Raw genomic sequence first — 15787 nt, 5'->3', positions numbered from 1 at the left:
ATATTGAATGCTAAATTTGATATTTTCTTCATCGTAGCATTCTGATTGTTCTTTTTTAATTCGTTAGGCTATTATTCGTAACATCATAAGAAAATGACTGCAAATAGTGAGTTGATGTACCGTAGGATAGTGGACAATGAGTTATCGCATGAATATATGGATGGTGTTGAAAGTTTTATTGAATTTGCAACGACAAGTGTCAGTACAGTGGATCCCACAGGTCAGATTAGGTGTCCCTGCAAGATTTGTAAGAATAATCGATTTGTAGAACCTCATAGCGTTAGACATCACCTATACAGGAAGGGTTTTATGAGTGATTATCAGAACTGGACGTTTCATGGAAAAGAATTTAGAAACGATTTTGATGCACGGGTGAATGTGGTGCACGATAATCCATATACGAATTTGATATTTGATGTCGCAGGAATAGAACTGGGTTCTGCTATGAGTTCTAATGATGTAAGAACTCTCGTAGATGAAGAATCACCAAACGATGCAGCTAGTAGATTTTATGATTTACTTAAAGATGCTGATGAGCCACTTTGGAACGGTTGCGAGAGTCACACTATCTTGTCTGTAGTTCTTCAACTAATGAATTTGAAGTCCGAGTATAATTTGAGTCAATCATGTTTTGACCGTTTGTGCATGATTGTGAAGAGTATGTTGCCCAAAGATGAGAAATTGCCACAAAATTTCTTGATGTGAATGATTTTAATTATTTGAATGTATTGTAATACTTGATGCGAATGAATGAGTTGTATTGCAATACTTGATGTTAATGATTACAAATTTTATTTAAATATATTGCAATACTTGATACGAATTATTTGAATGCATTGTAATATTTGATGTGAATGATTTGAATGTATTGTAATACTTGATACGAATGATTCGAATGCATTGCAATACTTGATGTGAATGATTTGAATTATTTGAATATATTATAATTTATACAACGAATGATTTGAATTATTTGAATACTTGATGTGAATGATTTGAATTATTGTAATACTTGATGCGAATAACTTGAATGTATTATAATACTTGATGTGAATTATTTGAATGTATTGTATGACATATGTTATTTGTTAGAATATGGTTCGTGGAGGTTACAGTGGTTGCTCATCCAGTAGTAGTCAAGCTCAGCCTTCATCTTCACGGGCTCCTGTGATAGGTATATCATTTAACTAATTGGATGTTTGATTAGTTCAAATGCGCATTCTAGAATTTCTGACGTATTTTTTTACAGATGATGTTTCGCTTGTACACGACCCACCTACACCAGTTGATCACACAAGTCATGAGCCAACACAGGAAGCAGAGTCTTCTCAGTCTGGCACAAGAAGACTCATTCGAATAGTGTATATCGATAATCGACCGCAAGTATTTCGTTTTCAATTATTGCATATCTTATAAATATTTTATATTGATATTTACTGTGTACCAATTCATGTGTAGTACGAGGTTTGAGCCACAAGAAGTAGTACGAGAGATTAGGAATTCACTTCTTCAACATGTACCAGGATCGGTTGCTCAATGGAAAGAGTACCCAAAGGAGGTGTTAGACAGATTGTGGTCCTTATTCACGGTATACAGTTGTTCCTCATAGTTAATGTGTTTTATATTTAATTTTTTTAAGTAATGTCTACTAACTTTCTGAAAATATTTGTAGGCTTTGAATCGCTTCGCAACTACGGTGAAAGAAAATGATGCAAGAAAGGTGTGGCAAAAGGTGGCTGTCAATCGATTTGCAGACATGCTGCACAATATGAAGACTACAGCAAAAAAAACATCTGGCGTAATAGATGATCCACTATAGTGGAAGGGCCATGACCCTATTACTATCAGGAGAGATTATTGGGATGAAATGTGTGATAAGTGGGTGGGAGATGCATTTCGAAATTGCTCTGCGAAGGCTGCACAAAATCGAGCGAAAATGCCCGAAGCCCATCTACACACAAGTGGATCTAAGACATTTGGGAGCCACCTGAAGAAAATGGTAACTCATCAATATATAATATTAATTTTATAAGTATTGTTGTAAACCTGTGAACTAAATCTTTTGTCCTTTAACTTCGCAGAAAGTAGAAAAATGAGACATTGTACCATATAAGGATGTGTTTGTTGAAACACATAAACGAAAGACCACGGGAGTCTTCGTATCAGAGAAGGCGAGAACAACAACGATATGTATTTATTCTATTAATAATCATTGTAATATGCAAGTTATCATAATGTTATCATTAATTATTAATGCATACTTTAAACATTATTTTGTAGGAGGCATATGGGCAACAGATGGTAGAGCGATATGGCGATGACACTACTCAACATCCATCATTTGATCCTGCAGCATGTGAACCCAAAAAAGGTCGCGTGTTCGGGTTTGGGAGTAATCTGAACACTTCATCAGTTATTGCTTCTTCCAGTTACGACTCACAGACTTCTTTCGCCGACATAAGCTCCAAGCAGCAGCCTATTCTTTCCGGTGATGATGTACGTCAGATCATTAAGGACACAATGAATGACTACTTCCATGACACCATCGCCCCCTTTCTCCGAGATGAGATCAACAATCTTGTGCTGAACAGGGGATCTTCGATTGCAGGTCCCTCTCAGGTATAATCACATATTCATTTTTTGTCTGCCTTAGAACACATATGAGCATAATCGAATCACATATATAACTTTTTGCCTGCCTTAGAGCACATATGAGCATGATAGAATCACATATAGAGTTTTTTGCCTGCCTTAGAGCATATATGAGCATGCTATAATCACATATAAAGTTTTGTTCCTGCCTTCGAGCACATATGAGCACGATAGAATCACATATAAAGTTTTTTTGATTGCCTTAGAACACATATGAGCATGCTATAATCACATATTCAATTTTTTGACTGTCTGAGAACACATATGAGTATGTTATAATCACATATTCAGTTTTTTTGACTATCTCAAAACACATATGAGCATGCCAAAATCACATATAGAGTTTTTTTACTACCTTAGAACATATATCATTCATGATAGAATCACATATAAAGTTTTTTTTCTTTGCCTGCCTTAGAGCACATATGAGCATGATAGAATCACATATAGAGTTTTTTTGTCTACCTTAAAACACATATAAGAATATGCTATAATCACATATTCAATTTTTTAACTGCCTTAGCACACATACGAGCATGATCGAATCACATATATAGCTTTTTGCCTGCCTTAAAACACATATGAGCATGGTAGAATCACATATAAAGTTTTTCTAGCTGCCTTAGAACTCATATGAGCATGATATAATCGCATATAAAAAAAATTTAATGCCTTAAAACACATATAATTCATGATAGAATCATATATAGAGTTTTTTGCCTACCTTAGAGCACATATGAGTATGATAGAATCACATATAAAGTTTTTTTATTGCCTTAGAACACATATGAGCACATAATAGAATCACATATAGTATGTAATTTATTTCATTATATTTTGTTTATCAATACTGACTGTTCTTTTCTTGTGTAGGCTGCTAGCGATAATCAGCGTAGCGGAGCTGAAAGGACAGATAAAGACAATGAAGAAGAAGACGCACAAAATCTTGGTGATGATTAGAGAACTGTGTTGAAGAAGTTCTATTTTTTTGTTTCTTAAATGTAATTGTTGAATTGTAAATAATTAAACTTGTTAATTTTAAGGTGGAACGATTAATTGTTGTAGATTCCTTTTATATGGAATTTTTTGTGTTGTTTGTTTTTTATTTACAGGAAATATAAATTGTACAAGAAATATAAATTGTACCGTTCTCGATATTTAATTTTTAAATAATTTTTTTTATTTTTTTTCGTGTTTGCAACGGAACCATCCGTCGCTATGCATATAAATCTAGTGATGGCTTAGCAACGGACGTAAATTCGTCGCCAAGCCGAGGTCGCCATTTAGTACCGGCGGATTGGCGACGGAATACATCGTTCGTTATTCTGTCACAATTAGCAATGGACCTGGCGACGAAGTTATTCTGTCGCCAGTTAGCGTCGAAAAATTCGCGATGTAAGCATACTGTCGCCTCGTCGTCGCTAAGCCGGTTAGCAACGGATTAGCGACGGAATGTGGTCGTCGCTAATCCACTGCTTTGTTGTGGTGATAGCCCTTGGATTGTGGCTTTTCAACAATAAAAAAATTATTTTTAATCAAAATATTTACAACCGTTGATTTTTTGAATTGCCAGAAATACTTGTTCACATCAGAATCCAGTGAACCAAGGGCCGATCCTCACTAAACAAAACATGTAGATCACACTTATAGTATCAGATTGAGTCGAAACAACTCGCACCTAAAGTTTCAACCCATTGATACTCTGCGCACACAGAAATGGTGTATATGTATATCACTTGCCGGTAGGGGTGGCAATTGGGTCGGGTTGGTGGGTCTGGTCAGCATACCTCAACACGAACCCGACCCGTTTATTAAACGGGTCGACTGTGGCAAACACAAACCCGACCCATTTATTAAATGGGTAACCCGACACGACACGGTAAAAAGTTTAATAAACGGGTTGGGTCGGGTAAACGGGTTGGTGGGTTAGCGGGTCGGGTAAACAGGTTGGCAGTCGGGTACAAGTAAACGGGTTGGCGGGCGGGTTGGGGTCGGGTAAACGGGTTGGCGGACAGGTTGGCGGGTCAGGTTCGGGTAATCGGGTTGACCCGCCCACCTAACCCGTTTATTAAACGGATTGGCATACCCCTAACATGAACCCGACCCGTTTAATAATTGGGTTAGGCGGGTCGACCCATTTACGACACGAACCCGTTTAAGCCGAACCCGGTTAAGAAACGGGTTGGCGGGTCGTGTCAGATTTTGCCACCCCTACTTGCCGGTCAGACATGCTTAGTGGAAACGCCATGTCCCAGGTGATGCCAAACTATATCACTCTCAAAAAATTCAATTTCTTCAGTGATTGCGTCACTACAATACAGTCCACCTTAAAAATTCCTGTTCACAGGAAATCACCATAACAGACGTGTTCTCAATTATGTATTTTGTTGTCCCTTGCAAAACCACTGAGTTGCCCTAACCCTGACCCACAGTAACGTGATCATATAGACATTAAAGGCATGAAACCAAAGCATAGATATCAATAACCTAGACTGTGATAAAGCGTCCTGGTTCAAACTTGATGTATAGAAATCAGTGGGTGCACACTTACGCAATACTCTTGAGCCTTGTCAAGATATCCTATCTTGAGAAAATCACCAAAAATCTAGGGCCGTACGTTCTGCCAGGCAGGCAATTGTGGTCGCTACTGACTCAGCAGAGGCCCCACTTGAGCTTTATTAGATGCACCGGAGCCAGGTAACATGTTTCAAGGATTTCATGGAACAAACATGTAGATCATGCATCAGAGGGACAGTTTGGTTATTTCCAAAGGTTTGGAAGAAATATTCTGATATAGAAGATTGGTCATCTAGGTACTTAATTAAAAACAAATGGGTATTTGAATAACATAAGAACATGGGCATTGTAAAATACCCTCAGTAATAATATAATGCAAAACACCTTGTGAGAAATGAAAAGAACAATGGCTCTTTTTACATGAAAACTATAATATGCGTCCACAGTCTTATCTTCACAGTACTATTCTAGCAGCTATCCGATTCAATGTTGCATTCTGTTAGATGGGTTCCATCTCTTGAAATGATATGAAAAATAGTCAGCTTGAGCCACGGCTGCTTTTCTCTTGAAGCTTAAGTTTCTTTCTACTTTGAAGAAGTCTCAGCAACTTATTTCAGTGTATGATCTGAAGAACTGTTGCCAAGTCATGGAAGCTGAAACAGTGGTTCCAGAAATCACTCCTCAAACGGTAAGCAAAATCATCATTTGTGTTGCTTTCATGGATGTGAAAAATCTATTCTCTAGAATGAGATGATCTCGGTCTATGTTTATAGATATGTTGGGTTAGTTAATTTTGGCGTAAGAGTACGTTATCTTCCTCATGAATAGAAGCAAATTCTGTGTACACCATTTTCTTCTTCCTGTTCATTCTGAATCAGGAGAAATATTTGATATATGCAAAGTGAAGGCAATTACATACAAAATTCTGAGTATACAATTTTCCGTTCATCTTTCATTTTACTCCACTGATTGCTATAGGAGATGACAAGTTCTTTAACAACAGTGTGTAATCTAGTCTGGAAGCAAAGTGTTCTGATCGCATAATAGAAAATATTATGGTTTCAGTTTCTTTTTTCCTTTAAATTTTTTATCCAAGGAATGCTGGAAACAACTTCTTAATTCTGTATATTAATCCTCAGATAGCAAATTAAAACACTGCTGCTATGGTTAGATACAGTTATTGATACGGTGCCAGACAATCAATATTTATAAGTTCTCTAGGTGTAGACATCATGATTAATGACATGAACTCTTCAGACTGTATAATGAAACAGAAGTTCAGAATTTGTTTTTCTTTCATGTATCCACTCAAGAACTGCGGCAAGAGAAGTGGAAATTAAAGCACTTTATCTGCTTCTTCTATGCATCCTGATAGGTTTTTATGTACCATTAGTGAATTTGCTTTGAATATTCTTTAAGAGATTTTTCCATGTAATTTACACTTCAGAAACAGTGAGCTCTTCCAATTATATAATAGAACTGATACTGCTTTCCTCATTTCTTGCCTTCGATCAAAATATCTGAAGAAGAATGCAACTACAAAGTTCTGGTTAAACCAACCAATACCCAAAATAAAATAAAATAAGCATCTCCTGTTCTTTTAGCATGCTGAGCTTTCAAATTAGTGGTATATGCACTCATCAGTATCACAGATGCTTTCAATCATCTGCGAGAAACAAATTAAAACTTTTTTTCTTTTTGTAAGCAAGCTGGGGAGATAACCCCTGTGAGGTTTGAACCCTACACCCCTTGGTTTTGATACTGCGACCTAACAGTCCAGCTATTAGGGGTGTCAAGAGGTCGGACCTCTGCCAGAATCAGGTGGGTCCAGACCCTGATCCACCTAAGAGGTACTGGTACTGGATCCAGGCCCAGGTCCAACCAGATCTTACATAGGAAAAGCCATACCCAGGTCCCATAAGGATTACATAAACCAGCCCTGATCCATACCCAGTAAAATAATATTTCCTATGTTTGAAGATCTTAATTGGAACTTGGGTCGGACTTGGGTTTGGTATGAAATTTCATAAACCATACCAGGCGGCTCCATATGCTAACCAGACCTCATGGATCCAACCCAGATAGTTAATTGGACCCTTCCTTTGTTCAAACCCTGATCCTACCAGATCCAGTACAGGTCGGGATTAGGTCATACCCAATCCATTGAGACTCTTACCAGCTATCTCATTTGACCACAGAAACAAACTTAAAATTAGTTGCAGAAGTTTACCAGGAAATCTTTTGAATTATCTGAATCTAGTTTGCAGAAATTTACTACGAAATGTTATCATTTAACTGAATATTCATAAATATCATGAACACTACCAATCATTATGAGAAACAGATAGCAAGATCATATCGTCAGTGAACAATCCTCTAAAGGTGTGCACTGGAAGCCACTTGGTCCTTCAATAGTAGCATTTCTGTTTTCTTCCCACAGGTCTTCTTTGTACAATGATTTCAGCATATTTTTCTAGATTAACATTATTATCCCATGGTACAAAGAAGAGAATTATTAGGTTCCATTTTCTCTTGTAATCTTCATTTTTGGCCAGTTTCTGTTTTTCCAAGCTGGAAAATGAAATTAAATGGGACTTATTAGTTGTTTTCCATAGCTTTAGTTGCTACTGAGATATTTACAGTTTCTACAATATATTTTATGTTTCTGAAGGTAAAAATATTGTCTTCAATTACACAATCTTTTTTGGCAGAAAAATGAAGAAAAACTGATTCATGAAGACTCAGCTTGTGAGAAGTTCCATGAAATGCTTTCAGATCCAAGATCAGCAGTAACAACAGAAAATCCAGACAAGAAAATCGAGAACTTTCCACCTAATAAAAGTGATTCCATTGACTTGGCTTCTGTTGCAGAAACTGCAGAAGGAATCATCAGTTTGAAAGAGGTACAAGTTGAGACGAATGAAAAAGTCATGGAAGCAGAAACTTTGATCAGTACAAAAAGAGTATTTAGAAATGAAGGAGACAAAAAACATTTTGAAGGTGATGATTTTTATAAAACACCTTCAAAAGCAGAGGTGGTTTCTGTTGTAGGTGCTGATGAATGTGATCCATCAGAAACTCAGGATATAAACTTGGAAGAAACTAAAGCAGAAATTTATGTCTCCGTTTTAGCTACTAAGCAGGCACCAGGGACAGAGGCCCAAATACAAAAAGAACAGAAGGAACCTGGAGCAGAGATATCTGAGATCTCAGCAGAGGGATTTCCACAGATTGCAGTGATGCAAGATGAGAATCTCGGCGGTTTAGTTGTCAAAGAGACCTCAATAGAGAAGGGCCAGTGGGAAACAGCAGAAGATGACAACCTTGTGGAGCCCTCTGACCTGACATATAGAAAGCAAAATGACAGTGAGATCAGAAAAGAAGAGGGCCCAAAGGAAATATTTGAAAAAAAGATCAGTTCATTATCCTTCCAACAGTATTCAGTGGATCCAATAAACTTACTGCAAAATATGAAAAGAGATGAAGGATCTGAGGAGAAATATTCTGAAGGAGTTGACACCAGTCAGAAAATCGAACAGATGAATTTGGAAGACGAGAAACCGAAGGATGTTGGGCCTTCTAGTCCAGATGCAACAGCAGAGTCCAGATTACATGAACAAAATTATTACAAAGAAATTAGTTTGGTGTCTGAGAATCCCACACTAGAAAAACAAGATGAAAGAGGGAACATGGACACAGACCACTCATCCTCTTTGCAAAACCTGACATGGGTGAGCCAAGAAAAGTGTGAAATAGAAGATGATGAGACCAACAAAGCCTCTGACATGGTGTTTAATAAACAGCCTCTTGAAGACAGCAGAAGAGTAGCAGATGAAGGGATGGGCAAACCTTTAAAAGAACTGCAACAAGAACACATTTTTGAAACATCTGATGCTAGCTTACATGCAGTGAGACCAAAAGACACAGAATTCAACAAAAGTTGTGAATCTGTGTCTGAAGAGGAGAATGCTGAAACAATCAATCAGGGTAAGATCCTTACCGAAGAGGGAATTCCAGTCATCAGAGACAAAATGGCAAATGAGAAGCTCGACACTGCATTCTATACAAAGGATATAGAAGAGAGGAGCTTACAAGATGCTGAAGCAGAAGGTGAGTACTTTGAGCAACCACATAATTCTTCATCTGAATATTCAAGTTGCAAAAACATACAGAACCTTGAAAATGTGACTGATAGCTGCTTGTCCTCTGATACAGGTGAGAACAGAGAAACTCGTGAAAGTGAAGAAGCGCCAGAAGCATACTTATCTGCCTTACCAGATGCAACAACACACAAGGAATCACCTTTACCGAAAGATCAAATTCAGGAGACTGGTGCAGAAACATGTGATGTTGCAGAAAAGAAGTTGCCAGAGGTCCATGAGAGTTTAGACAAGGAAATTGATGAATTTTGCCTCCAACAGCCATCAACAGAGACAAGCCTACAAAAGATGAGCATACAAGATGGAGAGTTGGAGAAAGCCTTAAAAACTGAGTGTGTAGAGGAGAATGTCAAAACTAGTGATATACACAAAAACCTAAATGAGGAAGAAGCACAAACCATCAAAGAAAATCCAACTAGTCAAAATACTGACCATCTACCAACGGAAGGGACTGACACACAAAAAGATGAAGCAACAGGCAAAAGGAACCTAGAAGCATCAGAATTTGTACATGAAGAACCGACACCTCAAGAACTTCAAAAGCAAGATAATATAGAGAGTGTGGCTCACAATGAGGAAACCTCCAAAGTAATTACAGACAAGCCAGAAACAATTGATGAAAACCAGAACATGGTAGGAGTCCTGGAAATAGCAAAAGAAAGAACCAATAATGACCTGGATGCTGCACCTGTTGAAGACACAATAGAAGACAGTGTCGAGCAAAAAGAAACAAGTTTTTTTGAAGAATCTGCTGGAACCATCAGTTCAGTACCAAAAGAATATGACTCTGGAGAAGCTGACATGAGAGAGAAAGAAGTTCTCATTGAACAGGGTACCTTGCAAACCGGACCACAAGCTATTGATGAAGAAAGTTTGAAGAAAGATGGAATTGCTTGCAAAGAAATTTCATATCAACCAGTGCCTCAGAACACTGACGAAAGCTCTGAAAAAGTCATCATTTTACCTGTCCAAGAGGAAATAGTCGAGAATATAATAGAGAGTGAAGAAAAAGATGGTGAATTACAGAATAAAGAGCAGAATTTGGATACTGAACAGGCTCTTGAAATGATAAGGTCACATGATGGAAATCTGCAACAAAATCTTCAATCTTCAGAAACAGAACTATCTATTAAAAAGTTAAGCAACTGTAGGGATGCTGACGATGAGGCAGATGAGGTCAACTTGTCAGCCATTCAGGCTTCAACAAGAGAGGTGGTAGACAAGGCAAAACAGGAAGAAGATGAACATTGTGTGCTAATTTCCAATGAGAAGGCTCTGGAAACAATTTCCAGAACCAGTGCAAGAATGGAAGATGAGGTCCTAGAGAAAAATGAAAAGCAAGGGAATGAGCAAGATGCACCATATGCAACTCTTCCAACAGAAAAGGCACCATCACAGAAAGAGGAAGCAGAAATCAAGAAGTTTGACAATGTTGCTGAAGCAGCGACTGAGGAGCAGACACAAATTACAACTGACGATGGATACATAAGCAAGGAGAGATCCCTGAAAAATGGAGATGAAGACAACATTGTTACTCAGGCTCTAGAAGAAGAAAGTTTACATGAAGCTGAAAAGGATGATGGTAATCCTGTTTCCCCACCCTCTATGGGCAACAATTTGCATGAAGATGGAACAAGCTGTCAGATGGATGAAGAAAATTTTAACTTCGTATCTGAAAAAAACAAACTTGAAAATATTGATGACAGTGAGATCCCTGCAGATGACTTCACAGGAGAAGAGGGTCAAACTGATTATAACAATGATGGAGGACACATCAAACAAGAAGATCAAGAAGAAAGCACCCAGAAAGCAGAAAATGATTATGAGAAGCTAAAGGTAGAAATGCTCGAGATGGTACTTGAGGAGCAAAACAATGGAGCTGATTCTCTAAATGATAGCATAAAACAGGAGAGCCAAGATAAAAAAGATATTGAAGATGAAAGGATCCCTGTTGAATTAGTTACACAGGCACAAACTGAGCAAGGCTTGCATCTGCCTCAAGAAGACAGTGGAAAACTGGAGTTGGAAGAGAAGAACCTTGAAATTGTCATCAAGAACTGTGAAAGCTCTGCACTTGATAACATGCAGAATCCAAACAAAGAAGACATGAGGGTCGAGACAATTCAGGCTCAATCTGTTCTGCAAGTTCAGGATGAGCAAGAGTTGAATCTTGTTGAAGAAGTTAGTGAAAAAACAAAGGATGCCTCTGAGTTAGTGTCTGAAACACAGGATCCCGGAAGTAGCACCGAGAACTACAATACCAGCTCTGTAAATGATAGCATGAATTGCATGAGTCCAAATGAAGAAGGCATCCTAGATGAAGTCATTCATGTTGAATCTATTATACATGTGAAAAGTGAACAAAACTTGCAAGTTGTTGAAGAAGACAGCAGACAACCTCCAGTCTCTTCTGAGCCAGTGTCTGAAGAAAAGAATCTTCAAAGTCACATTGAGGACTATGAAATTAGCTCTATAAATGATACCACACAGTGCACGAATCCAAATGAAGCAGATTTCATGGACATAACTATTTATGCTGAATCTGTTATTCAGGCACAAACTAAGCAAGACCTGCATCTCGTCAAAGAAGACAATGAAAAACCCAAGGATGACTCTAAGGCAGTGCCTGAAGAAGAGAAATCAGTAAATGTTCAAAGTCGCTTAATTTCTTACATGGATGAGCACAGAGAAATACATACTCTGGAAGATGAAGTGGCATCAGAAACCAACTCTCCTGCTGCACAAATATCTCTTTCACAAGGCACAGATTCTGAGAAAATGCATACACCAAAAGCCAAGGAGGAGAAAGTTGAATCAATTGTTACCAGCACTTCTGGTGAACAAGAAATTGCAATTTTGGTTAACAAAGCAGAAGTATACAGAAGTTTACATGAAGAAGAAAGGGTCAATGAAGACCTTGATGAGAGAAATAGGATAGTGTATAAAGAGAATAGCAATGAGGAGACGAACAATACAGAAGAAGTTTCCATTGAACAAGAGACATCATATGGTGCATCACAATATTTTATTGAAGAATCCCAGCATAAATATGAAATAACAGGTGAGGAAGCCACGACTGTTCCTGAATTGATGCCTGTAGATCAGAACTTTGAAACAGATGTGACTTGTCATGCTATAAATGAAAAAAATGAAACTGTCGACGACAGTGCACTCATTACAAGGGAAACAATAGAAAGCAGCACAGAAAATGAAGGAACAGAATGTTTCGAACAGGTGAAGGCTCTTAAATTGGACACCAAAGAATGGAATCATGAAACAAAAAGTCCAAATGAAGAAAGCACAAAACTGAAGTTTGATGCATTATCCATCACTCAAGAAAGACAAGAATCCCTTGAAAAAGTTAGCAGCATAGACGCTGACAACACAGAGGAAGCCATACCCCTGAATTGTATAAGCACTGGTGTTTCCCAAATTTCTCAAGATTCAAATGAAGTGGCTGGCAAAGATGAATTAGGTGGAGATCTCACAAGAAATGCATTGAAGAAGGAAACCACAGGTTTAGGTATGGAGTTCTCACAAGAAATTGAAGAGAAACTAGAAGAGTTCCCTAACCTGGTTCTTGAAGAGAAGGTTCCAGAAGTGTCTTCAATCCAAGACATCCAATCAGTGGAACCCAAGAAGCAAGAGGATTTCATAGTAGAAGTAATGCAGAAAGAAAGCAGCGAGAAGCTTGTCAAGAAGGAAAGCATAGATATCGGTATCTCATCTGCTATTCAAGATTTGGTCGGAGAGAGACCACAAGAACCTATGGAGAAACTAGAAGCAAACTCTAACTTGGAGATCCAGGAGGAGATTCAACATAAGATTTATTCAATTCAAGATATTTCACTAGTAGAAGTTCACAATAAAGAGGATTCAACTGAAGTATTAGAGAAAGAAAACAGTGAGAAGCTTGTCAAGAAAGATATTTCATCTGCTACCTGTGATTCAGCTGGGGAGATATTACAAGAGCAAGTGGAGAAGCTACAAGATTGTTCTAAACTGGAGCTTAAAAAGGAGATTCTACAAGAGACTACTACTGTTCAAGACATCTCACAAGTGGAAGTTGACAATAAAGAGGATTCAATTTCAGAAGTAATAAATAAAGAAAGGAATGAGAAGCTAGTTGAGAAGGAAAGCACTGTCGGCATCTCATGTGCTATCCAAGATTCAGTTGAAGAGACATCACAAGAACATGTGGAGAAACTAGCAGAAGCCTATAAACTGGAGCTTCAAGAGAAAATTCTAGAAAAGACTGATTCAGGTCAAGAAATCCCACAAGCGAAAGCACATAAAGAAATTAGTGAGGAGTCTATCAAGAACACTGCAGATATTTCATCTGCTACCCATGATTCACTTGGAGTTGGAGTTATCTCACAGGAACACATGAAGAAGCCACTAGCTTCTTCTAATCTAGAGCTTGAAGAGGAGATTCCAACAGAGATATTTCATGATCTCCGACAATTAGAAGACAAGAGGCAAGATGATCCAAGTGAACAAACATTATACAAAGACAGCCATCAGGAGCTTGTCAAGAAGAAGACAACAGATGCGGGTTTTTCACCTACCATCCAGGATCAAGTTGGAGAAATCTCACAAGAACACATGGAAAAGCTAGAGCACTCACACTTGGAGCTACAAAAGGAGATTCCAGAAGAGGCAACTGCAGATGAAGACATACCACATGTGGAAGATGAGAAACAAGAAGATTCAACTATCAAAGTACTAAAAATAGTGAGTATTGAAAATCTCGTTAAAAAGGATATGACAGATATTAGTGTTTCATCTGCTACCCTAGCTTCAGCTGAAGATATTCTACAAGAACACAAGGAGAAGACAAGCAAGTCTTCTAGTTTGGAACTTCAAGAGGAGAATCCAAAAGAGAAGGCCTCAATTGAAGAAATCAGCCCAGTGGATATTGGAAAGCGAAGGGATTTAATTGAAGAAACATTACAAAAAGAAGACAAACAGAATGTTTCATCTACCACCCAAGATTTGGTTGGAGAGACCTTAGAAGAGCATATAGGTTTTCTAGAAGAGTCCTCTAAGCAGGAGATTATTCTAGAAAAGATGGCTTCAAGTCAAGACATCCTACAAGTTGCAGAACAGAAGCAAGAGGATTCTTACTTAGCACCGAAGGAGGTTCAAGAGGATCTGGGACATGACAATCCAAAACATGAAGTGCCCCAAGAAGTGTCATGCTTCACGATAGCAACAGAAGAGAAAAGCATACATGGTGAAAGAGCAGTCATGGATCATGAGGAGCAAGTAAAATCTTCAGAACTAGATGCTGAAGAAGAAACTTCTGAAATAATCAAGACTTCCAGAAACAGGGAGATAGAAGCCCAAAAAGAAAGAGAAAGCAATCTGTTAACAACACAAGCTTCTTTGAATGCAGGTTTAAAAATAAATGAAATTGAAAGAGAAGTCAGAGAAAAGGATCTCGAGGCAGATGCAATGGGACAGAGTCTTCAAACAACTGATGATAGTGAAAATCATGACAAAAATTTCCTAAAAGAGGGACTTACTCCAGAGAATGTTGAAGAAGGCACACAGAATGACAAAAGCAAAAGAGAAGAGTACGAAGAGCCTACAACAAACCTGGTATGCAATGGTTAATAAACAATAGAAAGATCGACCTGTTCAACCTCACTTCGCTCAGTTCCATGTGCAAAATAATTAAAGATGTTTGGGTTTGGGACATAGTCCAACCTGGTTCATTATCGAACCAACTTGGACTTAAACCAAACAAAGTGGGGTTGCACCAACATTAATTGATGTAAAGAGCCATATTGGATTAGGTGGGCTATGACCTAATTTCTTTCAAGGTCTGAACCAGGAGAATCAGCTATTCCTTCCCAATTTAGTACAAAACTGGGAAGGATCTAAAATCCCAGCACTTTGTCAACTGATTTGGACATTCCAACTCATTCCTAGTTCCATGGCCTATGGACTACATATTGCATTAGTGCAACTCAAACTAGAATCTGTAAGAATTTACCACAGTTGCATTCAGCTGTCAAGGAATGAGAGGAAAAGGAGGTAGAAGGAGAGAGGGAGAGAGAATGCACAAAACCGGCAGCCACTTAAGAGATGGCTAGCCCTAATGCTTTATTATGCAACATATATTACAAAGGGTTTAAAATACAACCAAATAAAAAAGATGCCATTACATAAAGAAAACACTCTAAGAATAATAAGACGCATGGATCTGGATCTGATCCAATCCGATGACGTCAAAACACATTTTATCACCCTCCCTCAAGTTGTGCATGATCATGGACCATGGACAACTTGTTCTTTAATAACCAAAATTGATGCTTTGTTAGGCCTTTGATGAACAAATTTGCAACTTGGCTTTCTGTACGAATGTGACGAGGCTCAATCTATTTGTCTTCAACCTTCTGTCTGATGAAATATTGATCTATCTCAATATGCTTTGTACGACTATGTTGTAT

At 38.0% G+C, this 15787-nt stretch overlaps 1 protein-coding gene across 2 annotated transcripts; it reads left to right on the top strand.

Annotated features, from left to right (window-relative positions):
- Window positions 1–5613: 5613 nt before the first annotated feature.
- On the top strand, window positions 5614–14975 carry LOC149832282 (uncharacterized). Of its 2 annotated transcripts, XM_090014416.1 has the most exons (3): window positions 5614–5857; window positions 7881–9279; window positions 9385–14975. In XM_090014416.1, exons 1-3 carry the CDS (start codon window positions 5816–5818, stop codon window positions 14946–14948), a joined length of 7005 nt encoding a protein of 2334 aa, XP_089870542.1. In that variant the 5' UTR covers window positions 5614–5815; the 3' UTR covers window positions 14949–14975. The 2 variants fall into 2 exon arrangements, with proteins under 2 accessions (XP_089870542.1, XP_089870541.1); XM_090014415.1 differs by having other exon boundaries at window positions 7881–14975.
- Window positions 14976–15787: the final 812 nt, after the last annotated feature.

Source organism: Nuphar pumila, chromosome 7 (assembly GCF_984573655.1).
Source record: "Nuphar pumila chromosome 7, dmNupPumi1.hap1.1, whole genome shotgun sequence".
Taxonomy (NCBI): domain Eukaryota; kingdom Viridiplantae; phylum Streptophyta; class Magnoliopsida; order Nymphaeales; family Nymphaeaceae; genus Nuphar; species Nuphar pumila.
This window is presented reverse-complemented; position numbering and strand designations above follow the sequence as displayed.